The sequence below is a fragment of the Glossina fuscipes genome, unplaced genomic scaffold (genome assembly GCF_014805625.2).
Source record: "Glossina fuscipes isolate IAEA_lab_2018 unplaced genomic scaffold, Yale_Gfus_2 2, whole genome shotgun sequence".
Lineage (NCBI taxonomy): Eukaryota > Metazoa > Arthropoda > Insecta > Diptera > Glossinidae > Glossina > Glossina fuscipes.
In genome coordinates, this window is record NW_023998416.1 from 14,489,214 (window position 1) to 14,513,624 (window position 24,411).

Sequence of the window (24,411 nt, forward strand, 5' to 3'; positions counted from 1 at the left end):
CTGCAAACGTGAAAGCTAACTTTCATTTACGTGATTATGCAATAATTGCTTTTGATTTGAAAGCGCTTCTCGATTTGCTCTGTTTATGAATTGGTAACCCTACCCATGATAAACAAGCCACAATTTTGAGAATTGCCGGTTTTTTTGTCCCGTGAAGGCACAAGCTTTATATAAAAAGAGATTAATTTAGGTAGCTTCGAATTAATATTTCTCCAATCTGATTTTTACGATTATTAAAAAGCGGCAACAAATACCACAAAATGTTTCCTTTAAACTGTAGTTCAGTCTATAAAATGCCGGAAAAGTACGAACCGCCCGATGATTTGGTTGATGACACTAACTATCCGAATTTAAACTCACGTGATTATGCCAAACGTCCACTTAATCATACAGGACAGATGTATGATGCATGGGAATGCCTCAGCATTAATTCGCCATACACTGAGGCAGAAGGCAATATCGTTATAGCTTGTAACAAGTTAAATGGCCGTGAGTGGGTCGGTTCCTTATGGGGTTTTGAAAAGTATGATGTAGTAAAAAATAAAGCATTGGGAGGAAGTAATAAAGCTTCTTTCAAGTTACAGTGCGAGTCTCTAATTACTGGTATGGAGTTTGTCACGAGAAACATAGTAAGTTATAATTTGTTAATACACTAAGCACTTTTCATTAATGATATTTGATTCGAAAAGTTGCTTTTAGCCTTGAACACCGGAAAGGTACAACTATGGTCTACACACTCCGAGGTACGAAACGCCAAAAATCCATATTGCTTATTTTTGATTGGTGAGAGATGCGAGCACATGCAAGCCATTACTAGTACAAGTACATTTAGAACTAATGAAAGTAAAGCATTGACTGCATGTAAAAGTGGAACCGTAAAGGTAAAGTAGGTCTGTTATTGAGCTGATTCACCAGGTTACATATTTTACACTAACAGATTTGGGATATGGGTAGCGCTGATTTATTCCTTGATAAAAGTTTCCAGTTCGCTCACAGCGATGTTATTACCGGTTTGGCAGCCTCCTCGACTAATGATAATATCTTTCTTACCTGCTCTTTGGACAAGTCCTGCTTAATATGGGATGACCGCGAAATAAGACCAGCTTTGGGTAATTACGTCATGTTCATATTTGCAAAAATGAAAAAAAAAAATTCTTTTTCGCTTTAGCTTTATATGAAAAACATGATGTACGTTTTAAAGAAGTGCGCTGGTCTCTGGAAAATAACGATTGTATTATTTACGCGGGAGATGAATGTGGTTATATATTGACAATAGATAAACGCAGTCCTAAAAAGTATTTAGATAAATCAAAATATTTTGATCGTCCTATAAGAAAGATCCGACCGCATCAGTAAGTTATTTTGTTTTACTAATGATCACATTTTTTCGTTATAACAATAATTAAATTTTCACAGTGACAACTTGGCTGTTATTGCTGACACAAACATTGTGAAAGTTTCAAAAATTCCAAATCACGCTACATGTTACGAGAATTCCGATTCTGAGCATTTTATACGTGATTGCAGTTGGTTGAGTTCGGCGGAGTTGTTAACTGTTGGTTTTGATGGCAAATTACGTTTTCATAACATTGAATAATATAAAATGACGAAAAGTGAAGCTGTGATCCTATAAAAGTTACGCAAATTTAAAATAAAAAGTTTTAATAAATGACACATAATCGTAAAAAGAAAATTCTTATCCTTTAACTAATATCTTTAGCTAATTTGCCCGAGCAAATCAGAAATTACCATATAGTTACACCGTCTAGTGAGCGGTTAACATCAAGCTACCGTTAGGAGATGTGCTTAATTACTAAAGTTTACATGCCGATTTTGAAAAGAAAATGAAAAAATTTTTTAATAAAGACCAGCGATTATTTGCCTAGCAATTCCGGCGACCTATACGCAACTCCAAGAAGAGCCATTTCAAACTCTTTTGCACGTCATGAAAAGTCCATTTTCAAATAACAGGTTAAAAAATGGCCAAAACTAAGACGGACAGACATTCCTTATCTGATTTCTTGTTAACTGAGGCGTTAGTTGATCGCAAGAACACCTTCGAATGGTTCCAATGATCGAAATGAACAGCGGATCAAATGAATTTATAAGGTGAAGTAATTGCCTGAGGAAAACCGGGTGGTTCAAATACATAAAGCCTGGTGGAGGGTGTGCTTAGCAATCTTGTCCACCTGCTCAATATAAGAAAAAATTTCCTCTCTTAATAATTTCTGAATGAAATTTTTACTAAAGCAGTTTTATGTGTTATAGAAAACATTATTTAGAACACAATTCAAAATGACTTTGTGAAAATTCAATTTTTTTACGAAAATGGAGAAATAATATTCACAAATCACAAACTTACCATTTGGCCTACGGAAGTATTCCGCTGAAGTGATAGTGCAGACGCATTTCTTAACTATACGTAACGATCTCAAAATTAAGCATTGTTAAGCAATGTTAAGCCACACCTCGATTTAGTGTTTTTGTCGTTTCGTTAGGTTCTTTACGAAGTTTTCGATGTTGTTTTTACGGAAACGTTTTTACATGGCTTGTTGAATAAACAATCAGTGTAGTTCATTGCTTCAAAATATTATTTTATTCTACTATACTTTTTTCATAATTTTTCATATTTTTTTTTAAAACGCGAAGTTTTCTCTTATGGTATTGTACAAAAAAATTCAACTTTTATACCAAATTATGTATTTAATGGAAGGTTGCAAAAAATAAAATTAATGAAAAACTTAACATCTTTTTTCAAATAAATATAATAGAAAATGCTTCTTCATCTCTTCAAAATTCACATAAATATATATATATAAATTTAAAAAAAAAAAAAAATTATAATCATCTAATCTTATTTACTTTTGTTTAGTTAATTTTACACGCAAACATACGCTGCACAATATCATCGGGTATATTCAAGGGTTCATCACATAGATCTCCCGTGTCTTTGTCCATCATATATATTTCATTGAGTACATTATCAGGATTATCTGGATCTAACGTAGACACTAGAACTAAAGTACCTTCGGCCAATTCTGTTAAAATTTTTTGTATATTCTGCTGTACTAAGTCATTATCCGGTTCTTGTATTTCATCGCTTAGTGAAATTCTCTCATCACAATCGTTCTTTAAGTCCATAACATGAGTAATTGTGCCGTCATCCATGTTAGTTAAAGTGAACTCGTGGCAGTCATTAACACTTGTTGAACCCGTTGTTTGAAAATCTTCAACGGAACTTATAAGAGAAGCTTTTACTGGTTGCGCAGATTCAGGGGCGGTAACAGCATCTGTTGCGCATGTTAATTCGTACGACTCAGTTTGTAATAAATTATTTAATTCTGTTTCCAATTGTTTCACATCTTCTTCTTGAGCATTGCAACTTATATTTAGAGACTCCTGCTTGCCTTCATATTTCGACGATTCCTCATTTTTAATGATTTGTTGGGTCTTCAAATGGCTGATATCGTTGTTAATGGGTGTCGGTCGTCTACGTCTGCGCTTCTCTGCACCTGTTTTTGCAATTTTTCGTTTGCACTCTTCGTTCAATACGGTGCTGGCATCATCTTGTTCTTTACCACTGTCTTCAATAACTTTATCTTTATCTCCGTCAATAAGTTTGATTTTATCATTCTTTCTTCGTTTAATTTTTTGATTTTCGTTTTCATAAACATCGTAACCACATAGTAAACGATTGGCAGCGCTTTGTTGGGCGCATTTTTTCTAAAGTAAAAAAAAAAATTAATAAAATATGTAAGTAGATGATACGAAATTTTTACTTACCTTCTTGGGCTCTTTAATTTTCTTCTCTATGTAAGCTTTACTCATGCTTTGTAATTTTTTCCGCTCCTCTTCTTCGGCTTCCACTTGCTGTCTTAACTCTTCGATATTGAATTGCTTGGGATGCAACAGAGCTTTGTTGATCAGAGCGCCATTGATTCGTTCTTCCTTTTTAAATTTTAATTTAAGATCTCGTCGGGTGCGATTGGGAAACAAAGATACCATGAGCGAAAAATCTGTGCCTACTGTTTGTAAACACCGATAGAATTTAATTGTTTCGCTCCATTCCCATTCGCGGGTACGTTTTTGTCTTTTATAAAAACCATTCATGCCAGTATTTTCATCCAAATAAATGAGCTCCGAGTTTTCCCAAACTTTGCGTGCCTTCCGTTCGGCAGTTGTTTCTACTACCAATGATTCATCATCTAAAATTAATTCTCCGTTGGCATTAAGTTTTAATTGCGGAACTGGCATAGATGCACTTGTATCGAGTTTATCATCAACGGTTGCTTTTTCCTGTTTTGCTTCGAACGGTTTAATGTCATTACTGTTTGCCTCTACTTTAACATTTTCATTCGCTTTTTGTTCCATAGGATTTGTGATTGGATTGTAATAAATTAAATCAAACATTTTTAACGCCGACTTATCTGGGACTCCATTTATAAAACGTGCTTCAAATTCTCTACGTAAATGTTGACGGTGCACAAGGTCATCATTCCTCCGTGATTTATGCATAGTGTAATTGATTTCAGAAAAATTGGAACAAGATGATTCCGTTCGGACACGCCCACTACTTGCATTTTTGTTATACGAAGTGTAATGAAGGTTCTGCTGGCTAGTAGAACTGTTAGCTGTATTATTCACTGAAGCTGAATGATAACGTTCCTTCCTTTGAAAATCTGTACATGTCAACGGTTCTTCCTGGACCGAACTATGGGACGATGGGGAAGAACCTACAAAGCTATTGCGTCTTTGCCCAAAAATCGGCGTAGGACGTATACGCTGTCTGCTTTGAATTTTTGAAGGGGACATTGGAAAGCCATTTGCAGATCTCTGCAAATCCATTTGCAATACATTCTCCTCCAAATCGCTGTAGAATACATCGTCTGCACCTCCAGCTGAGGAATGGCTAACTGAACGTGAATACTCAACTTTTGCTGGACATTTGAAAGCATCCCTATCGTCTATAGGCGCACTCACCTTCGTAAAGTTTGATTCGTTGCTATTCGTGGGAAAAACTGTTTTCGTGCTATCGGCATGGAAAGTATTTTTATCTACAATTAAACTTCGATGAATTTCATCTTTTTTTGACGATTGTAAACATATTGACGTGTTGTTTACTTCTCCTTCTTTTGGAACAATTTCATCAAATTTTCCAAGACGATTTGCTTCCGTTTTTGAAACACTTAACTCTCCTTCTACACTTGGTGTAATTGTGAAGACATTTAGTTGTTCAAAGTTAGAATTTTGTCCCAAATTTTTTTTTGCCTTTGTGCTATCCTCCGCAGCTGCACCATTTTTCACTTTTGTTTCTAAAGCCTCATTAAGGCCATCATCCCATTTTGTTTCCGTAACAATCTTTGAAGAACTTGACGTTTTTTGTATATTTAATTTAGAATTTGCTGCCGTTGCCTCAATAGGTTCTTCAGAGTTTGGAGTTTCCTTTGAATTTTCGTCAGTTACCACATTTTCAACTAGCGCTTCTACATTTTCTTTACAATTTGAAATTTTTGTGTCTTCGTCCTCTTTTCTAATAATGTTAGTAGGTTTTTCATTAATTTTCGATTCCTGTATTCTTCCACTTTTCGCAGGCACAGAATCAAATGTAGGTTTTGACTTTCGCTTCGTATTTAACTGAATATTAGCGACAGCCTTAATTCTGGGTCGTCTCATGGCCATTTTTCCTGCAAGTTATTCACTTTTTCTTTCAGTCTTTAATTAATTTCAGAAAAATTTGAACCATTTCTTCCTTAAACATTAACCAAAACATTTCAGCACAAATAACCATGAGCAGGATTGCCAAAATTATTGAATGTTATTGTTCCAAGCGCTGCCTAATTGAATGACATGAAAAATGGTTTAAAGTATCATTTTCTATTGAGTTTATTCATTTCCACACGTTCCGAACAGCGATATATACAAAGACAAAAATCAAATTTCTATGAAATTTGTGACGCCCGCTATACCAGCGATAATTATACTTGTTTGAATTAATTTAGTTTATCTTAGAATCTTACGTTGTAATTGCGGTTATTGATGCAACTACATAAGCGAATTATTGTTGTTACGTTTACGTAAATATTCTCAAAGGGAACATTGGAACGAATATAACCAAATTGACTTAGCATGAAAATAATTAATGCATATTTAGGCAACCCTTATGTGTCCAATGTTGTGTGACATGTATCTAACATTTTTGATTACGTTATTGAGCGTTTATGAACATTTCTATCGACTTGTGTCTGCTCCTTTAATTTATTTACATCTGAAATTTGTAGCAGCTGTCAGGTTTATAAACATATGTACTTTGATAAAAAAAAATTTTTTTTCGGTTTATCTGTCCTTTTCATCATAACAAAAACCCAGACGAAAAATTTGCATTTGTAATAGAAACACAAAGGCCAACAAATTTTCCATAGTTAATTTGGTAGCAAAAAATCTTTGGTGCAATAGAAATTAAAAAAAAAAACCCCAAAAAAAAGTTGTTAATTTGCCGGCACAGCGGTATTGAAATGATGTTATGCAAGCATTGAAGCTCTTATAAGCAGGAAGGAATTTGAATGAATTAATTAAGTGATTAGAATGCACTTGGTACCAAAAGGCCTGCCTCGTAACTAATTACGAAAAGTCATGATATTTAGCCGTATAATTTCAAGTATCAAGCAAAAGTCAAACGTTACACTAAAAGCTTGGATATATCAATGTGAATCAATACTAGCGCAGAGATCACGGCGTATACAACAACTGTTTACCTTTTATCATCACGTTTATGGAACGCAAGGTCTTAAAATATTAATAAGATCATATCACCGACATTTGCCGCCGTTTAAGGGTAAAAATCTGGTATTAAGCGCCGCTAGCGTTATGGGTATATCTTTAACAGGCGGTGGCAATTATGATTGGGGACGAGAACGTTTGAGTTTGGCAAATTTTGATAAATGCCAAAGAGATGTTGAGTTTATCGAAACATTGTCAAAGAACAAACTATGCCCGTTATGCAAAGAAAAATCAATGAAGTACTGTTATTGCCTGATAGGAAATAAATCGTCAGACGATTCGGGAAAGCCGCTGATTTCCTCGTATCGGGGGGGTGGCGTAGACGGTGTGGATGGTGGTGCCCTTATGGGCAAAGCAATTATAGAAAGTGATAGTGTGAATCCTTGGCAGCCATATTTTAGTAAAGATCAATTTAGCATATGGAAACGAGAAGAGGAAAAGTCCATGTGCTCCTACAAAGTTTATGCTAGTTTTAAAGATATTTCAGCGGCCGACTTTTTACATGTGCAAACAGATTTAGATTATAGAAAGGAATGGGACGATACGGCAGTGGTATTGAAATTAATTGAAGAAGATCCAGATCCTGGAAACAATTCACATCTCATTTATTGGGAAATGCAATGGCCAAAATTTTTTGCCAATAGAGATTACGTATATTGTAGACGTTTTATAACTGACGATAAACGCAAAGTAATAATGATAGCAAATCGCGGCACTTGCCATCCCCGCTATCCGGAAATGTCGGGGAAAGTGCGCGTTAATACATACTGGAGCTTAATGGTTATAAAGCCCTTTCAAGGCTTCCATGAACCAGGTTTGCATTATGTTTTAACATACTTTGACGATCCCGGTGTACCCATACCGCAGGGTATAAAAAATTGGGTTACACAAAGACAAATGCCAGATTTTCTACAAAAATTATATCATGCTACGAAGCAATACTCATACAGACGGGCATTAGCAATGAAGGCGGTATTCCATAGCCTCACAAAAATGAATAAAGAATATTCGGCGAATGCATCGCGAGAGAATTGGCTAAAACGCTTATGGAGAAATTCGAATCATTCATTTCCACCAGATAGCAGCACAGATGACTAAATTGCTATGAATGATGGCTATTTCAATGGAAATGGAAACCTTAAAGCTTTCAGTAATAAAGTAGTTTCATTCTTAAATTAAAGATGCGCGTCTATATAAAATTGCGCTGACATCTAATAAGAACAAAATTGAATGAGAAAAGAATAAAAAGTATGAAAATAAAGAAAAGTTACTATAAAATATGAGCCCGGATATGAAATACTTATTTCTGTGCCAGAGACCATCATCACCAGAGATCATCATCATTGTAAGGTACACGTTGAAATAATTGCACCTTTACCAAAAACCGAAAAAAAAAAAATGAAAAGTTAACGAACCGAAAAAATTATTGCATTTTATTGAAAAATTTATTTACGTTAAATTTACAGTTGTTTGGTTATTTCCTTTTTTTTTTTTTTAATAAACGAAAGAAACCAATATATATTTGTAATTTATTTTAGACTTTTAGTGGCAATAAAATTTTGAAAATATTCAACAAATGAAAAAGAAATACTAGACGAATGATTGATTATGTTTTTCCATGTGTACATTTAAAAGGAGATTTGCACTTTAGGACGGTCAACTACGCAAATGTTTTGACAGACGTAAATATAAAGCAAAAAAAAAAATAAAAAATTAGGAAACACATGACATCCATCTTAAGGCGTGAAAACATAAATGTGAAGCTAAAATTTTCAAAACAAATTTAATACATTTACAATATTGACAACATAACATGCCTTGATTTTTGTATATATGTGAAAAATACTTTTTAAAAATAACCGCATTAGTGTAACCGTCACAGCTGGGGTGATATACAATTATTTAAGTTTTATTTTACTTAACCTAGAATCTTGCTTTTTAAAAGCCATATAAAAATCTTAAAAAAATAGTGCTTATAAAAAGTTTTTTTTTTTGTCTTACCATCTATAGAAATATTTAAATTTTTTGTAAATAAAAAGAAAAAAAAAATTATTTTTTCTTTCGATCTTGCGTACATTTTGGGCAGAACCATTTTCCCTTCGGTTTCGTTGTAAGACCGACACAAGCGAAATGAAACCATTCAATGGGACACTATGGAACATTATGCAGATATTAAGGATACCAATAATGAATAGAATGAAGTAACGAATTTCTTTATAATAGACAAAACTCACATCTGGATTATCGCATCCTATCATTTCACCGTAAGAAACTTGATGGCATAAACAATATGTGGGTTCATTTGGATCAACCGGCATATCCAAAACATCACTGGGATGTGTAGCTGCAGTATGACAAGATTCCTTTTCAGAATCGTCTAAATCAATATTTTTCTAATGGGGAAAAGTAAAAGGGCGTATATTTGATTAAACTTAAGCGAATAAGGAATTGAAATTATTTGCAAATATCATGCTATAATGGAAACAATGTTTGGTAATGTTTGGTTATGTATGTAAGCATGCATTTTAAATTTAAATATTAATATATACATATATATGTATATATATACATATAGGGACGTGTATGTGGGCGTTATTCATTCATGTCGACAGTCTTCGACACCAAAAATGTTACTTTCTACTCTTTATTTAAACTATATCATATGCACCGTAAAGAGTGTAAAGAACAATTTTTGCGGTTGAAGAATAGAGACATGCAGGTACGGCATCAAATATGTGTATATACATGTTATTATTATCTATAAAATATTGTTTAAAAAATTAATCATTCCATAAATACCAGTCAAATACATTTATCATAAAACCATTTTAAAATAAAATAAAAATAAATTTATTAAAACTTAGAAAACTACCCATCCATCATCCATCTAAACAATACCAACAAAAAAAAAAACATAAAGCAATTGATTTGCAAAACGAATTTAAAATCAACATTAAAATAAATTTATGACAATTTATGACAAATGTGGAAATACATTTGATGCTGATGAGATGATTACCTTTTGACCCCCCTTGCGTGATTCTTTTTCTTGATTTACCTTCTGCTTTTTCTTTTTGCTACCTTGCCCACTGATTGTTGTTGCAGTGGTAGCAGTGTTAGCATTCGCCTCATCTTCAGAAGAAGCGGCTCGCTTTCTTTTACCTGTTGCCTTGGTGTCTTTAGTCTTTTTACGTCCTTCTACATATATAAATAGATAGATGATAAGCAAAACCTTATCATCCAGAGGAATATTACACTAACAACTTACTTTTAACTTGTGCTTCTTCCGATTTGCTGCGGGTGGATAATGCCTTCTCTTGTATTTCTCCTTCGAACCGTGCCAAATCATTGTCTAAACGTCTTATTTGTTTGTCGACCAACTCATAAGTTTGTATAGCTAATTGCACTTTATCATCACTATATTCTTTGGCTTTACCAAATAATTGTTGTATATCAGAGAGACATTTTTTGCGCTCTTCCTCGGTCATGGTACATGAAGTGTCTGCCAATTTGCGCATAAACTCTTTAGCCCGACTATCGATGCTCTTCATTGCAGTTTGGGCTCTGTCGTCTAATTTACGCATTAATTTGAAATTTCTTTCTAATTCTGTTGGCAGTGACTCTAATCCTATATTGGATAAGACTTTAGTTTTTGTTGAATGTATGTATGAGCGTGGCATTTTTATTTTTGTTTGGAGTTTGGATTTTTTTTTTTTTTTTTAATTAGAAGAGATTTTTTCAAGTGGTTAGAATAGGTTGATTGGAAATGAATGCAAAGTGTAATAATTACAATTGATGAAAAAAAAAAGTTTTTATGAGGAGGGGACATAGCATATACATGCATATGTATACACAAAATATTTTTTTTTGTTTTTTTTTTTACTAATTTCACGCAAGACCTTAATATGCTAACTAGCTTTCTTTTACTCACCATCTAAATAATTTTCCAAATATATAGCGGATGACATTTTTTGCAAATTTTATTTTGTTAATTTTTTAAAACATTTCTCTTTATAATATTTGCAAATCTTATATTATCGTTATCGTTCCTTAATCACTGCATTTAAAAATTATGTGAGCATTACCTTGCGTCTACATGAGCAATGAAACAAAGCAAAACCGAGAGTTTGCATAGGCAATCAGTTATTTTGTACTAATAATTTCTTCTTTAGTACTTTATAGTAGGAGAGAGTATATAATAGGGGATTAAAAATTTAATCGTTTTATTATATTAGTCCTGATATTTGTATTTTCAATAATATTAAATGGAATTTTATTAGTATTATATGAATTGGATGTTTTCGTTAATTTTTTATATAAATTTTCTTTCTTTAAATTATTTAAAACATGAAGAATACGTGATATTCAAAAGATTATTACTTACAACAGTTGTAAGTAGTGAATACTTTTTCCTACCTCTATAATAGTGTTATTAAAACTTAAAATTATTAACTTGATCCCTCTGCATTATAGAAAGTTTAATATTATTTCTTAATGTAATTTTGTTCGTTTTTTACGGTGTGAGTTATGCTTTAATGTTTACTTATTAACAATTCCGTAAAATGCGTATGAATAATAATAAAAAAAAAATTTGTTTACCAAAAAAAAGGATTAATAAATATGTATGAAAAAAGAGAAAAATTCTAATTTGACTTTGTTGAGAATAAAATTATATTTCTCAGAGTAAAATTTACTTTGTGGTGTATTTCTAATGTTGCTACAATTGTTGACAAAATATTTAAAATGTTGCTAAAGGGCCGTACAAAACAAATATGTGTACATCAAACAGCTGTCAAGCGAAGGATGCCTACGGAATACTTACATAAAAAGTAGTCGGTTTTCATAATAGCACTTAATACAGGCTACATTTTAAACACACAATGTTTGCGTTAGGCAAATTATTGCCAAACTTTTAATATTTTGCTTTTGCCGTTTTTCGCAACCACTAATTTCTTATCAGAACGTTGTCTTGAGAAAATTAATTTAATATTATTTTTATGTCGCAGTTATTTTGCAAAGTACTAGATAAATAGAAAGTTCATAGAAGCATGAATGAGAAGAATCGCTGGCAATTGCGGCGTTCTACAAAATTATTTGTTGGAATTGAAGACATCCAATTTGGATCGTATGCGCCAAATGCAAACAAAATTAATATTTTACTTACACATAAAGACTACGAAAAACTTTCGATACAAACATTACCAAATTCGAAGTTCAAACAATCGCTCTCTCAAGTTACCAAATTCGAAGTTCAAACCATCGCTCGATCGATTTTAAATCATTTCGCTCTTTCATTTCAGTTTCTCATTTCGAATTCAAATACTAGGCTTTTCCTGTCGAACTCAACTACCAGGCATTATTTTCTATACAATTTTAAATCATTTCTCTTTTTCATTCCTGTTTGTCATTTCGAATTCAATCATACAACCTATATACTCTCATATATCTACAATATGGGGTCTTGTACCCACGATATTAGAATTCATGGTTACATACAAGGGAATACAAATCAGTATACTTGTGATAAATGACGCTTATTAACTTTTTTTATTTTCAAGAGAACATTATTTGCTCTTTTAGATAATTTTTCTAGTTTTTTAAATATTTAATCCTAAGCCGAATTAAGACGATAAATATTAATAAAGAGGGAAACTTGAAGATAAGAAAAATATGAAATTAATTTAATGTATATGTATTGGAAAGTAATATCGAATTTGCAAAATATCGTCATTTTTTCCAATAAGGAGTTTTCAACTGCTTCAACACTAAGAAACAACTCTGTCACCTGCTTTATCATACCGTTAGAGATGTGATTGTAAAGCAATCTACGTAAATATAACAAACAAGCAACATGTGATTTGAGAAGTGGAAATAAGGGAAATCAAAATATGAAAGCTAAGAAGCGAGAAATAAAGTTAGAAATAAATAAACATTTTAATTGAAAAAATCATTTGTAAAATCTTTATAAGTTGGTTGGTCTTCATGGAAAATTAATTAATTTAATGTGTAATAAATGTATTGTAATCTTATTTTTGTAGACTGGTCAAATTCTGAAATGGAAAGTGCTGGAGGAAAGAGCGATTCCATCAATTAGTTCAAGTAAATATTTTGAGCTCGTACACCAACCGTCGATATGTTTACATTCAACAGATGTTTTTGTTTCGAACTCGTGCACCACACATTGATTTTGTAAACATTGTTTGATGATGGTAAGTACGAGCTAATTAATTTACTGTCTAATAAGTGTAATGTATTGTTATTAATTGATCAGCAAGAAAGCCGACGGTAGCGGGATTTGTTTCAAAAAACAATAGCACCAGTTTCAGCTGGTGAGAGAGCTGTTTCCGATAATATTGGCGACAGGCTCGGTGAATCATCAGGTATGGTTGACATATCATCTACTTCTTTCCAGCGAGCTTGGCAACCAGCAAACCCATAAAACTTCGCAGCCTCTTCATTATCGTCTTCAAACAGTTCTGAATCTCGGGAGCAACAGGGTCCAAGTTCCAAGATATGCTGCTACTGTTTTTTTTTTCATAATTTATGCAACACTCAAAAGGAAGCTTCAGAGACGCTATAAAATATATATATATTTTTGATCAGAATGAAATTCTGGATTCATTAACCAACGTTTGTCCATCTGTGAGTCTGTGTGGTGTTCGCTGTTGGCGCTCTTTCGGCCGCAAAAATGAAGAAGAAATAATGAAGATATTGAGTTCAAATTTGGTGCAAACACTGGAAGTTTTTGCACAGGTGGCCAACTTGGTCCGAGTACAAACTCGCAGTCGAGCTTAAACTGAACGCCACTCCGTTTTTTTTAACAAAAATTTGTAGCTTTTTGCTCGTTACTCGGAAATTATTAAAGTAAGAAGGCTGATAATTGGCACGTTTACTTACAAAACACTAAGTAATAGAACAACTAGAGTGACCTCATATGAAAAAAGTTCACGAGCTCTATTCCTTTAACTTGGTTTCCCTACAAAATCTACTTTTTACGTGCAAACATGAGAAAATCGGCCGTGCCCACAGAAAGTTACAAGTGATTAAATTTTATTTTTTCAATGTTTTATGCTTATTTGTCATAACGCAAACAAGGCAGAATGTTCAAAACTATTTTGTACACTCCCTAAATGAAGATATATTATCTGCCACGATTAAGTTTTTGTTAACACATAGGTATTAAATAAAAGAACTTTGAGACTAGAATGCAAAAAGTATAGTTAAGAGTATATGAGTACTAGGACAGGCAAGGAATTCATGTTAAGAAATTCTGTCTCCTCTACCTCTACCGAGGCAATTAGACGTTGCACATCATCTATGAACAGATCATCATCATTTTGGATCGGCATTTATTATATAGCAAATCTAGTACCGTATCATCCTTGGCTTAGTTGTTGAAGAAGTAAAAATGCATAACAATTGTGAATGAAAATATGTGCAAGGAATCGAGAAGTAGGTGTCCCCCTTTTACATACTATTCAGAAGCAGTATGTGGAAATGCATGCAAAGGTTAAATAGCTCCCTTAAGGAGAAGCACTGCAAATTTATCTTACAAATTTAGGAGATTCGGTCCCTGCCGCATATAACTCTCTTCATTGTTTCTATACGTATTTTATAAATTTGAAAAATAATCTTTAAATTTAAAATACAGTGTCTTTACATATTGATATAAATAAAAAATTTAAGTGCAAACTGAAAAAACTGTGTGCTTCTTCTACCTTTTCCTGCATTTCCTTTGGGTAATTTTTCATGGCCAAAGTATATGCAAATTGCTGCCACTGTAGCATATTGTCCACTTTCAATATATTTCGACGCGGATAGCTTTTTCGCCGTTATTGTAAAATCTTCAGACTTGATGGTACTTCTGACAAAGGGCAAAATTATAACAGTTCATGGTGATATTGGCGTAAATCAATTTTTGTACCATTTAGCGATAATAGGATTATAGTCTACATCCCACTGCAGGAGAGGAATAACTTCGTTAACAATAGATACGTTTCTACCTTTCAGTAGATATTATGACTTCGGATTTCTTTATTAGAACGTTATTTATTAAACTATTTCGCATGTTGATACAATTACAATTAAGTACGAGAGACAAATTAATGATTACTTGTCTTAAATGTAATTTCCGGATTATAATGACCAGAGCAATAAAATTTATTCATTTATAATTTATATTAAATTAAACAACAAAATGTTACCTCAAATATCAAATTGATGTTCAACAACAGACAGGATAAGCAAAAACGTATCTCACAGAAGTAGTCTGTTGTAGCGCTTAGACTGGTTTACATATCAATATTGCTTTGGAAAAGCGAATATCGTAAATAAGTAATGTACAATTTTAAATATTTAAAAGAATGAATTAGAAACAACTAAGTATAACATCACAGCAGTAAAATGTAAGTGCTTCAAGTGCTCCGCATGTTTATGGACAAGCTGCTAATGCAAGGTCGGACAGAAGTCTCAACGAAATCCTTCTTCCTCCGCTTTGCGATTTTAGACTTGTTCGAAGATTAGGAGAACTCCCTCGTTCAGAGCGGAAATAATCAGAAAATTTCATGTTCTTTACATGACGGTTGTTTTTCTTTACATACGATCGACGAATTGAACTCTTGCTTAAGTTGTTGATACTCTTTTATTCTGGTCACAGCATAATCCTATGAGTACATAAATATCTCATAGAGAAATGTGACAAATAGAAGTTAAGGAAATCAATCAATACTCACCCAATAACCAAACTCTATATTAGATGTAGTATTCACCACCGACCACAATCCCCAGAACAGATGTGAAAGCATACTGAATAATTCAATTTCCCGTTCCACTGATTCAACATCCTCTTGAGCGGCTTCGTAATCATCATCGAAATCATTTAGTTTCTTCAAATAGACGCGTATGAATTGGTCTCGTTGCAATTTGCTGGGATATTGATCTTTGTGATGATGAAAGAATGGAAATTCCGAATTGCTATAGTCAAATGTCCATTCCAAAAAGTGATTAGCCAAATCAAAGCCTCGGTAGTTATAGGCACAGTATTCAAAATCAATTATAATTAAATCTGGAGCTGCTAGATTACACCGATCCGAATCAATTGAGCAATTCAAATTGGCTGAGCAATTTTTATCGTTATGGTCCGTTATTTTGGAACGCTTTCTGAAATTAGAACGACCAACACAAGTATTGAAACGTTTCTTTGTATAAAAGAGTTTTTTCAGCCAACATCCACGCCCTGTATGCATTGAGCGCAAAGTCCTTGAGGGCATACGCATCAGCATGGCATGAAACCTTTATTTCTCTCTGAGTTCTTCCCAACGAGCGAACAGACCCCTAAAGTTACATAGATATACTTACAATGATCCCTAATAATGATCTAATGAAGTATACATTTTCAATTCTGCGAAAAATGAAATCATTCAACTTACGTTTTTAAGATATTTGTATTATTCGCGATCATTGAGTCACTCGCATTTTCTAAAACTGAGTCTTCTAAATGAGATCTACAATTATATAGTATAATGTAAAAATAGTTCTTTTTTTGTATTGCAATAAACATATATGTGTAGTCGATAAAACACTTGCCTTAGACTGCTTAAGGAATCGCGAAGAGAAGTGCGCTCGTTTGAAGCTTTGTCATGACGCATTAATATATTGCCCTCTTGCAAATCATTGTGACAGAACAATACTGGGTAATTGGTCATACTAATAATTGATTTAATCCAAAGAGCTTCCTCTATAAAGTTGAATTCGCCAACAAATTCGGCATGACATTGATTTCCATGCCAATCATTTCTGTTGAGAATCGCAGGTAATTGACTTTGCCAACGTTGTATGCAATTCCATAACCAATCCGGCTCCTTGGACATTGGGATATTTAAGCTATGAATTTCACCCATTTTTTCAGCAATTTTGCAAGATATTCTTGCGTCTGCGAGCTCAAGCGTTGAAAGAGCTCTGGCTGGTATATACTGTTCGATGCGCCCACCTGGGAAGATACCATGAAGTTTGGGCCCGAAATTACGTTCACTTAGCAAAGCAAATACTACAGATTCAGTAATCATAGCTTCTAAGGCATCTTCGCCATGCGATTGACCATAGATGCGAAGGAGTACCTGCAATAAGATATTCCCAAACATAACAAGGGATATAGGCCGTTAAATTTCATCATAAACTAACTTCCTGAGGTTCACTTTGTCGTTGAGGCAGTGATATTGCCGAGGAACTGCTGTCGTAGCGTTTACGTTTGATGTTGGCATTAAAATCATCACCAAATAGTACTCTAGAAACCAATTCATTGCTATTCACATCATTCTGAGCAATTGCTCTTATTGGTGTTGTTGCTGTTGTTGTTGTGGTTAAGCATGACTCACCTATAGTAGCAGATATTTGGGGCTTGGAATAGCCAGCACTAGGCAAATCAATATCTTCTCGGCTGACATCGTCGCCACCATCTGCACACTCTGTTGTTAATCCAACTCCGTCAGTCACAGCCGGGGGTAAGCTTACATAATACAAGTAATTGGAAAGGCCACCACTATAAAAAAAAAAAAAAAAATGACATTGCATGATTTCAAATTTCTCAAACTGCAAACATGTTTGTCAAAATTCTTCTCTATGAAAATAGGGATTATGCTAACCTAATTCGTTTAACTATTAGCTGATCCGCGGAGACTTCTTTCCAACGACCGTTTAAATAATCGCCGCACACCCGTGCTGCCGTACGCCGTATGTCCTCTAGAGTAGCCTAAAAAGATGGCAGATTTTCGTGTACATAAACAAATTTGCATCAGTAGCATGAAATCATGCAAAAATCAATAACATGCGGGGAGAAAATTCTAGATTTTTCACTATAATTGCAAAAGGATAAAATCGTTCAACTTTCACCTACTTGAGGCCCAAAGAGCTGCCAAATCCGTTCGTGCGAAATTGATTTTTTTCCAACTTTCCTGGATAAATTTTGTTTCATAATTCAAAAACAAATTGTTTTCAAACAAAATTTCACTTAAGTCAAATTTTCGATAAATAAAAATATGTTTATATGTGACTCAAATAATTCACCGTAACGTTCGAAAGGCACTTGTGTACTAAATTTGCTCAATTCCTTCGCGTCACATGTACATATCAGAAAAATTTTGCACATTCACACACTTTCGAATAGTATAGCAAAGCCAAAAAATGTAAATTTGGGGCTTTTCTCCTTGTTCATGGCTTTTTTGAGAGTAATGTCAAATTAAAACATAAAATACGAAAGCATTTATTTCATTAAAACAATTGAGAACAACATAGATTTAAGTGCATTTTTTTCACGCATATACGCGTTAGTGAATAAATAATGGCAACAACAGTATTTTTTGGAATTTCCCTGTAGATGCGAGTGTGAATCCTTCAGGGAAGATTAAAACTTAGCCAATTTTGAAAGCCGGCTTTTTCTTCTCATCTGTCAAATGCGGTTATACACATGCGATTTTATTCTCTTCTGTCAAATACGCATGCGATTTGCAAGAGTTAATTTACATTAACATTTATACATAAAACTTGGCCTTAATTATTTTCGTTACTTATAAAATGTTATTTAAAAAAAAAAAAAAGAAGCTATCATGCGAGACAACATGTAGTTGCTTTCTGTGCAAAATCACATGAACAATCGCATGCGATAAAGTGACAAGGGAAGAAAAATCTCTATAATATATGGTAAGAATTAGGAGAAAATTTTTCATTCTCTATTAATCTACGCTCTTATACTTACGCTGTGCATTGAACGTTTGTCACGAGCAATCCCAAACGCGCTCTTTGCCATTATTACAGTTACCGTACGAAAACGCTTAAATAACATCTATAGAAACCATAAAATAAATTAATATTGCAAGAATGGGCGAAGCACTTAACAGCTGCGTTTACACATAAATTAGAGTGGTTTTTTAACCTTTGCCATCGCACTGCATAATTCGCGATAAATGTTAAGATTTAGAAAAACGACCAATTTTCTTATAACAGGAATGTACGAATTGGGTGAGTTTTTTTTTTTTTTTTTGTTTTTGAAAGACAGAGAATTGATTTATTTCAAAATTTTATTTCATATCTTGCTGTCAGTTGGTTCTGGGAGTTTTACTATTTATGTCTAACAAAATTACTTTTTATAAATATTATAAAATTTTCGTTTGTTAGAAAAGCGAAATTAAAACAAACCCAAAACTGTATTACAGAACTCATTTCATTACTTCATCACTTAGCATTTAATATATAATTACGTAAAGAAATCTTAAAAATTTTATCATATTACCAACAAATGCTCGTAATTAACGTATATAGACGGAAAAATTGTTGTAATAATTTGATTCCCTGGTCTTTTGTATATGGATAAGCTGAGTTAATGTTTTGTAATTCCTATTATGCTTTATCGATTTGGCGCGACGTAAAACGTTACTCTTATCCACATAATACGAATATGGAAATATATCTTATTACACTTTCTTGTCCCCGTAAGATTCGGACATTATAAAAAGTCTTTTTTACTTAAATCACTTTACAGTATTGTTATGAGGCAATTAGTCTCTCATTTTTGTTCTACGCATCTATCTGCCCGTCCAATGTCTGTGATACATTTTTGACATGAATTTAGTTTTTTTCTTCGATCAGTTCTTTACATCTCTTTGTAGGCCTGCTGTTGCCTATGTTATAATCGTCAAAAAGCTATTGTGTAAAAGGTGAAAATTCGTCTCGTTAGGTTTGGTTGAATTTTGTGATTCCACGAACAGATAGATAAAATTATACGACATTTTTTGTCCCAAGGACGAACTCTATATCAAATGATTCGAGTCAGACTACTTTACGACCATTTTCTCTATAACACCTTATTTTGAAAAGCAGTTATACGAATAAATGTGTTAAGCAACGTAGTCTAAGATATTCAATGGTTGTTCGCAATCAAATGGATCAAATTAAATTAAATTTTAAAAAAATTGATTAGAAATAAAAATTTTTTTTAAAGGCTAATGAAATTGGACTTTTGGATCAACTTTTCTTTTGGTGATGTTCATTATTCAACAAAAGACTGTACGCGTTCTACGCGTTACTAAAATTATTTTTGCTTAATTGAGAATAATGCATAAATATTGTCTATCGTAAGGATATGTTACATTAGAGCAATTTTATCGTATGACGTTGTTAATTAAAGGCATTTAAAATATCTTACAAAAGGGAAAAACTTCAAAGCATTACTTTTATACTTTTCTCCCTATCCATTTTTTTTTTATACGCAATCCATTTATTAATCATTCTATACGTAGTTAATCTATGTTGTAAATTATTCTGTACGTAGTTAATAATAAGTCAACTAACGTTAGATTTATTCGTAAATTCGAAACCGCAAACCAGTTTTTTATTTTAGTCATTCACAGAATTGTTTATATATGATCGATAAAGAATGGAATACTAGTTTTAATATCTCATTTGTAACTATCAGTAATAGATATCAAAGAATATTTATGCTCGATCGGTATAAGCTGCTTTTGAATTTATTAGTACATATTCCGTGCTTTTGTCTGAGTACATAACCACGAATAACCTGAACCAAGTTCAGAAATATTTGACAAAGTTTTCCTTTGTAACTTATAGCTTAGAGAAGATAATGATTTTTTATCGCAATTACAACTATTTAACGTCCGGACTTTCTTCAAAAAGAACGAAAGAAAGCTAATCAGCGCGACAACTGCCGCGCTCATCGCTAAAATAAAACTCCATGTATGCCTTACAAATGTATCTAATTCAAGAGACTTTCCTTTCCCGAAAGGTATAATAACTTAATGGAGTGAAGTGAACTTTCGAAAACCGCCTATATCTGAGCCTACGGTGTTTTAAGTTCGCAGTAACGCAATAGTTGCTTTTGCTGTTGTTTCTTTTTTTTTCCCCCTTTTTGTGATAACAAAATATAATTAGATAGAAAGAAGGAAAACATTCTCAAGAAAACAATTGCTTTCATAACTTTAAAATTTATTTAATGTTGAAATGACGAATGCGAAGAAACAGCTTTTACAAACAATGAGCGACAATGTACTATAACAAGAGGGTAAGTTATGTTCGTCATAAACCGAGTTCAACGTAATTGTATTCTTCTTCGTGCGGCACGACTGTTTACATTCCATGAAATATGACACACATGATTAAAGTAATAACAAAATGCAATGGAAAATTTCGGTTCGAACTTCGTACGGGGAATATTTTAATTGCGATATTACAAAGCGTATAAGTAAACTCTTGCAAATCCTGTGGGGCCGTACGTAAGCAGCAATCCGCTTCAGTTTTAAATGACCAAACTTTTGAATAAATGATACAAAGAGATTTGGCTCTCTTCTATATTGATTAGACAAATTGATTGACTGACTATATTAGGCACCGAATAGAAGACAAGCGTGGCCTATCGACTGCTATTTTAATTAAGCTTAAAACGAATTGTATTAAACCGTTAAGTAATTAGACCACATCGTAGCAAACGTTAAATTTGTCTAAGTTAACAAAAGTGAGGCTAAATGTTAAACTTATCGAATTTTATACATATATGTATATATATATACATACATGTATATATATATGACCAATCATTCAGAGAATGTTACTTATTCCAATCAGAAAAAAATAAGAAAAGAGATAGGAAAGTAGCTGCACGCCTATTTTGGTGTTACTGTGTTCCTTATTCGAAACTAAGGCACTATCTACGATCAAGTAACTTTTCGGGGAAAAGAAGGGTACGGTTGGGTCTACTTTTAATAAAATGAAGAACTATTTTCACATTTCCACTTTCACTTTGTAATAGTTGACTATTGATTTGTGGTCTTTGTTCTTCCTCTTTTTTGCCTTTGAAATAAAACACGAATTGTCCTCGATTTTTTATTCTAATGGAAGGCAGGAAAAGAACGAAACCCTAATTTAATCTAAGAGCAACGCATTGACGAATAACCCTGCCACCTTTCGGGAGGCTTCAAAGATCAGACGCGATTGAGTCGCCCAGCCATCTGTTCTGCTTGCTATCGCAAGCACGCATAAGGAATATATTCTACATGGTTTTATTTATAAATATTGAAGAACTTGAAAAAATATTTCAGTTCACCATTTAAGAAAAAAAAAAGACGATATTATGGACTGTTGGAGAATTTATCCAAGTGCTTGATTAGTTTTTGAATTGAACATCACAGATGGGGTTGAGCAAAGAATTGGACACAATGAATCCTCCTAATGCAATGCATGCTACTTGTTATGTTTACATGAGGATTGTATTCCACAAACCATGGTCCGAGCAATGTATTGAAAAAATAAAATGGATCCAAATCGCAATCAGAAGTTTGTCTTATTTACGTTTCTTTTGAGAACCGCAAAATGGATGATGTAAACATATAAAATCAAATTTTAATTTGACAGTTGCTAAACAATGCGTGATGCAAAAGCACTTTGTTGTGTTTAGCGCCGAAACTCTCTCCTGCGTGCAGTGCAATTAATTTTTACTCAAGGAATATAATTTGATTACTTTACGTTCAACATAACGGAGAAAGAAGTGTAATAAAACAAAAATTTTTTTTGAAAGGTTAAGCAATATTAAAAAAAGGGAGTATTGGCCGGGTCAATAAACCCGAATAGATATGTTATCACACGGCATTAATAATTTGCAATGAAACCGAAATCACAAACATCCAAATTTCACTTCAGGTTTTTTTCCAACTTCTATCGCCAATAAAATTCATTTTAATAGCTTGAGAACAGAGTGTACTTATCTTGAAAGGTTGAAACAAAGTTAAAGGCACCAAGCCAAACGCACACAGCCATAGCTCTTAAACGATATATTAATATTAATTGCACCTCATACAGACATAAGATAAGAAATAATCGTAAATTTTAAAGAATGTTATCGCTTAATACTGAGATGTTAAGAGAGTAAAATAAAGGACAACAACACTTACCTTTTGTAAGTTAGACATTCCTTTAATTCCGGTCAATTTTATACGAAACTTTATACTAACTGACTATATGGTTCAATTTTTCCCCTTTACCACCTTTAATTATTCCTGCTTGGATATAATATCGCGAAAAAAACGCTGAACTATCATCAACTGCAGCAGCAAGTTTTGCAATGTGAAGTGCTTACCGCAAAAATTATTATTAGCATTCGCCGTATAATATTTATTCTATAAGGCACAGAGACCGAAAATATGCGGAGATCGAAATTTTTAATAATTGATTGTATATATTTTCCCTCTTTTTTTATTTTATTAAAATAATATGCTCTTCTTCCGATTGTGTGTGCGCGCGACTGAGCAAACAAAAGTTTAATGAGAATAATGAATCACTTAATTCACTCAATGTTAAAACTTACTTTCGCGAACAACGAAGAAGAAGAACTTATAAATACTAATAATTTGAATTTTTTGAGTACAAAACATACCTGTATTTATAATCAATCACTCTATGCAGCTGACACGCAGATGACCCACCTGATTTTTAAACATATGATCAAAAAAGTGGATGCTTTCTTTTATATTTTCAGTTCAAAAAGCGAGAAAAGCGATAAATAATCTTTATTATTTATTTTATACATCAACATTCTCCAAAAGATTTTTGAAAAATTTGTTGCAAAGAGATTTTATTTGTCAGATTTTGCATTTCAATATGTTTTTACTTATCTGTCTGTTGTTGAACCTCAGTTTGATATTCGAGGTAACATTTTGTTGTTCAATTTAACATACATTACAAATGAACAAATTTTACTGCTCTCGTTCTTCGTTGTACTAAATTTCGGATTCTTCGTCTCGCACCTAGAGCGAATGACATTAAAAAGACATTAGTGGTATTGATGGTATATCTAAAACTAAATAATAGAAATTTTAAAATTAACTTAATCCCTTCATTTTATTTATTAAACTATTTTATACAATTTTGCGAAAATTGATCAAATTTGCTGGTGCTTCTGCTGGGTTTTTCTAAATTATGGCATTTTGGCGTGGATTAAAGAAGCGTTCAAAATGTTCGCGTAATACTTGCTTTGAAGGTGACCAGACGTGCCGGTTTTTATTATATTTATATATTTTTAGTATTCGTATTTGTATTTGGCAAAGATATTAAACCCAACGTTAACAATATTGAAATGATTTATTTATGTAAATGGAAGAAAAAAGTTATTAAGTTTAAATTATATATACATCGTTCTCAATTTAGAAAGTTGCAATCTGATCACCTTCATTAATTACATTTAAAAAAAGATTAAAAAGTGTAATAGGATTATTATAAGCGTTAACTGAATAATTTTTCCTAGCCCTGTAATATTATTATCCTTTTATAGTTAAAAAACTATAAAATTAATGTACGTTTGAATCATTCATGGTTTAATAAGTTATATTATTTCTACTGTAACTTAATTTTTTTTTTTAAGAAGTCTACATTGTTATATAAGAGGATTTCACCATTTTTAGTTCGTATATGTTAATTTATATCCTAATACCTTATATATCTATGTTTATTTTATTTATTAATTCGATTTAATTTAGTCTTAAAGTAAATAGAGAGCAAAGTCAAACGGTCATTGCATAAGAAATATGCAGTGTATGAATTTATGTGATTGTTGCTAAAAAAATATGTAGCAAAGTGTTA

General features: G+C 32.7%; 5 protein-coding genes and 1 long non-coding RNA gene across 13 annotated transcripts; 3 read left to right on the forward strand and 3 right to left on the reverse strand.

The window, feature by feature from the left end:
• LOC119633746 (protein valois) lies at positions 1 to 1,640 on the forward strand. The gene is made up of 5 exons (XM_038027455.1): positions 1 to 629; positions 690 to 881; positions 938 to 1,109; positions 1,169 to 1,352; positions 1,417 to 1,640. The coding sequence occupies exons 1-5, from the start codon at positions 261 to 263 to the stop codon at positions 1,595 to 1,597; spliced, it is 1,098 nt and encodes a 365-aa protein (XP_037883383.1). The 5' UTR covers positions 1 to 260; the 3' UTR covers positions 1,598 to 1,640.
• A 1,190-nt stretch (positions 1,641 to 2,830) lies between these two features.
• LOC119633350 lies at positions 2,831 to 5,868 on the reverse strand. The gene is made up of 2 exons (XM_038026867.1): positions 3,784 to 5,868; positions 2,831 to 3,723 (listed from the first exon to the last, which is right to left on the reverse strand). The coding sequence occupies exons 1-2, from the start codon at positions 5,677 to 5,679 to the stop codon at positions 2,869 to 2,871; spliced, it is 2,751 nt and encodes a 916-aa protein (XP_037882795.1). The 5' UTR covers positions 5,680 to 5,868; the 3' UTR covers positions 2,831 to 2,868.
• Positions 5,869 to 6,287: 419 nt separating this feature from the next.
• LOC119633351 (stAR-related lipid transfer protein 7, mitochondrial) lies at positions 6,288 to 8,184 on the forward strand. The gene has a single exon (XM_038026868.1). The coding sequence runs from the start codon at positions 6,631 to 6,633 to the stop codon at positions 7,873 to 7,875; it is 1,245 nt and encodes a 414-aa protein (XP_037882796.1). The 5' UTR covers positions 6,288 to 6,630; the 3' UTR covers positions 7,876 to 8,184.
• A 121-nt stretch (positions 8,185 to 8,305) lies between these two features.
• Positions 8,306 to 10,866, reverse strand: LOC119633352 (inhibitor of growth protein 5). Of its 4 annotated transcripts, none has more exons than XM_038026869.1 (5): positions 10,709 to 10,866; positions 10,046 to 10,420; positions 9,797 to 9,975; positions 9,012 to 9,170; positions 8,306 to 8,928 (listed from the first exon to the last, which is right to left on the reverse strand). In XM_038026869.1, exons 1-5 carry the CDS (start codon positions 10,743 to 10,745, stop codon positions 8,827 to 8,829), a joined length of 852 nt encoding a protein of 283 aa, XP_037882797.1. In that variant the 5' UTR covers positions 10,746 to 10,866; the 3' UTR covers positions 8,306 to 8,826. The 4 variants fall into 4 exon arrangements, with proteins under 4 accessions (XP_037882797.1, XP_037882799.1, XP_037882800.1 ...); XM_038026871.1 differs by having other exon boundaries at positions 8,308 to 8,928; positions 10,046 to 10,405; XM_038026872.1 differs by having other exon boundaries at positions 8,308 to 8,928; positions 9,836 to 9,975.
• Positions 10,867 to 12,644: 1,778 nt separating this feature from the next.
• Positions 12,645 to 13,874, forward strand: LOC119633761. The gene is made up of 3 exons (XR_005246888.1): positions 12,645 to 12,749; positions 12,816 to 12,986; positions 13,049 to 13,874. It is a non-coding gene; the product is annotated as an uncharacterized LOC119633761 (long non-coding RNA).
• Positions 13,875 to 14,692: 818 nt separating this feature from the next.
• Positions 14,693 to 23,131, reverse strand: LOC119633468 (choline kinase alpha). 5 transcript variants are annotated; one of them, XM_038027037.1, is made up of 9 exons: positions 22,913 to 23,131; positions 22,728 to 22,832; positions 18,527 to 18,613; positions 17,418 to 17,524; positions 16,957 to 17,314; positions 16,363 to 16,892; positions 16,206 to 16,280; positions 15,510 to 15,936; positions 14,693 to 15,440 (listed from the first exon to the last, which is right to left on the reverse strand). In XM_038027037.1, exons 2-9 carry the CDS (start codon positions 22,743 to 22,745, stop codon positions 15,330 to 15,332), a joined length of 1,713 nt encoding a protein of 570 aa, XP_037882965.1. In that variant the 5' UTR covers positions 22,746 to 22,832; positions 22,913 to 23,131; the 3' UTR covers positions 14,693 to 15,329. The 5 variants fall into 5 exon arrangements, with proteins under 5 accessions (XP_037882965.1, XP_037882964.1, XP_037882967.1 ...); XM_038027036.1 differs by having other exon boundaries at positions 22,728 to 23,131; XM_038027039.1 differs by lacking the exons at positions 18,527 to 18,613; positions 22,728 to 22,832; positions 22,913 to 23,131 and adding an exon at positions 17,669 to 18,483.
• Between the last annotated feature and the right edge of the window lie 1,280 nt (positions 23,132 to 24,411).

Excerpts from the sequence above, each read along its gene's own strand:
- LOC119633746 (XM_038027455.1), top strand. The coding sequence starts at position 261 with ATGTTTCCTTTAAACTGTAGTTCAGTCTATAAAATGCCGGAAAAGTAC. Across the intron at positions 630-689 it reads AGTTTGTCACGAGAAACATA|TTGCTTTTAGCCTTGAACAC; the intron begins GTAAGTTATAAT and ends TGATTCGAAAAG. Across the intron at positions 882-937 it reads GTAAAAGTGGAACCGTAAAG|ATTTGGGATATGGGTAGCGC; the intron begins GTAAAGTAGGTC and ends TTACACTAACAG.
- LOC119633350 (XM_038026867.1), bottom strand. The coding sequence starts at position 5,679 with ATGGCCATGAGACGACCCAGAATTAAGGCTGTCGCTAATATTCAGTTA. Across the intron at positions 3,724-3,783 it reads AAATTAAAGAGCCCAAGAAG|AAAAAATGCGCCCAACAAAG; the intron begins GTAAGTAAAAAT and ends TTTTTACTTTAG.
- LOC119633351 (XM_038026868.1), top strand. The coding sequence starts at position 6,631 with ATGATATTTAGCCGTATAATTTCAAGTATCAAGCAAAAGTCAAACGTT.
- LOC119633352 (XM_038026869.1), bottom strand. The coding sequence starts at position 10,745 with ATGTCATCCGCTATATATTTGGAAAATTATTTAGATG. Across the intron at positions 10,421-10,708 it reads TTTGGAAAATTATTTAGATG|TCTTATCCAATATAGGATTA; the intron begins GTGAGTAAAAGA and ends CAAAAACTAAAG. Across the intron at positions 9,171-9,796 it reads CACGCAAGGGGGGTCAAAAG|AAAAATATTGATTTAGACGA; the intron begins GTAATCATCTCA and ends TTTCCCCATTAG.
- LOC119633468 (XM_038027037.1), bottom strand. Across the intron at positions 16,893-16,956 it reads GACAAAGTGAACCTCAGGAA|GTACTCCTTCGCATCTATGG; the intron begins GTTAGTTTATGA and ends ATCTTATTGCAG. Across the intron at positions 15,441-15,509 it reads ATATAGAGTTTGGTTATTGG|GATTATGCTGTGACCAGAAT; the intron begins GTGAGTATTGAT and ends ATGTACTCATAG.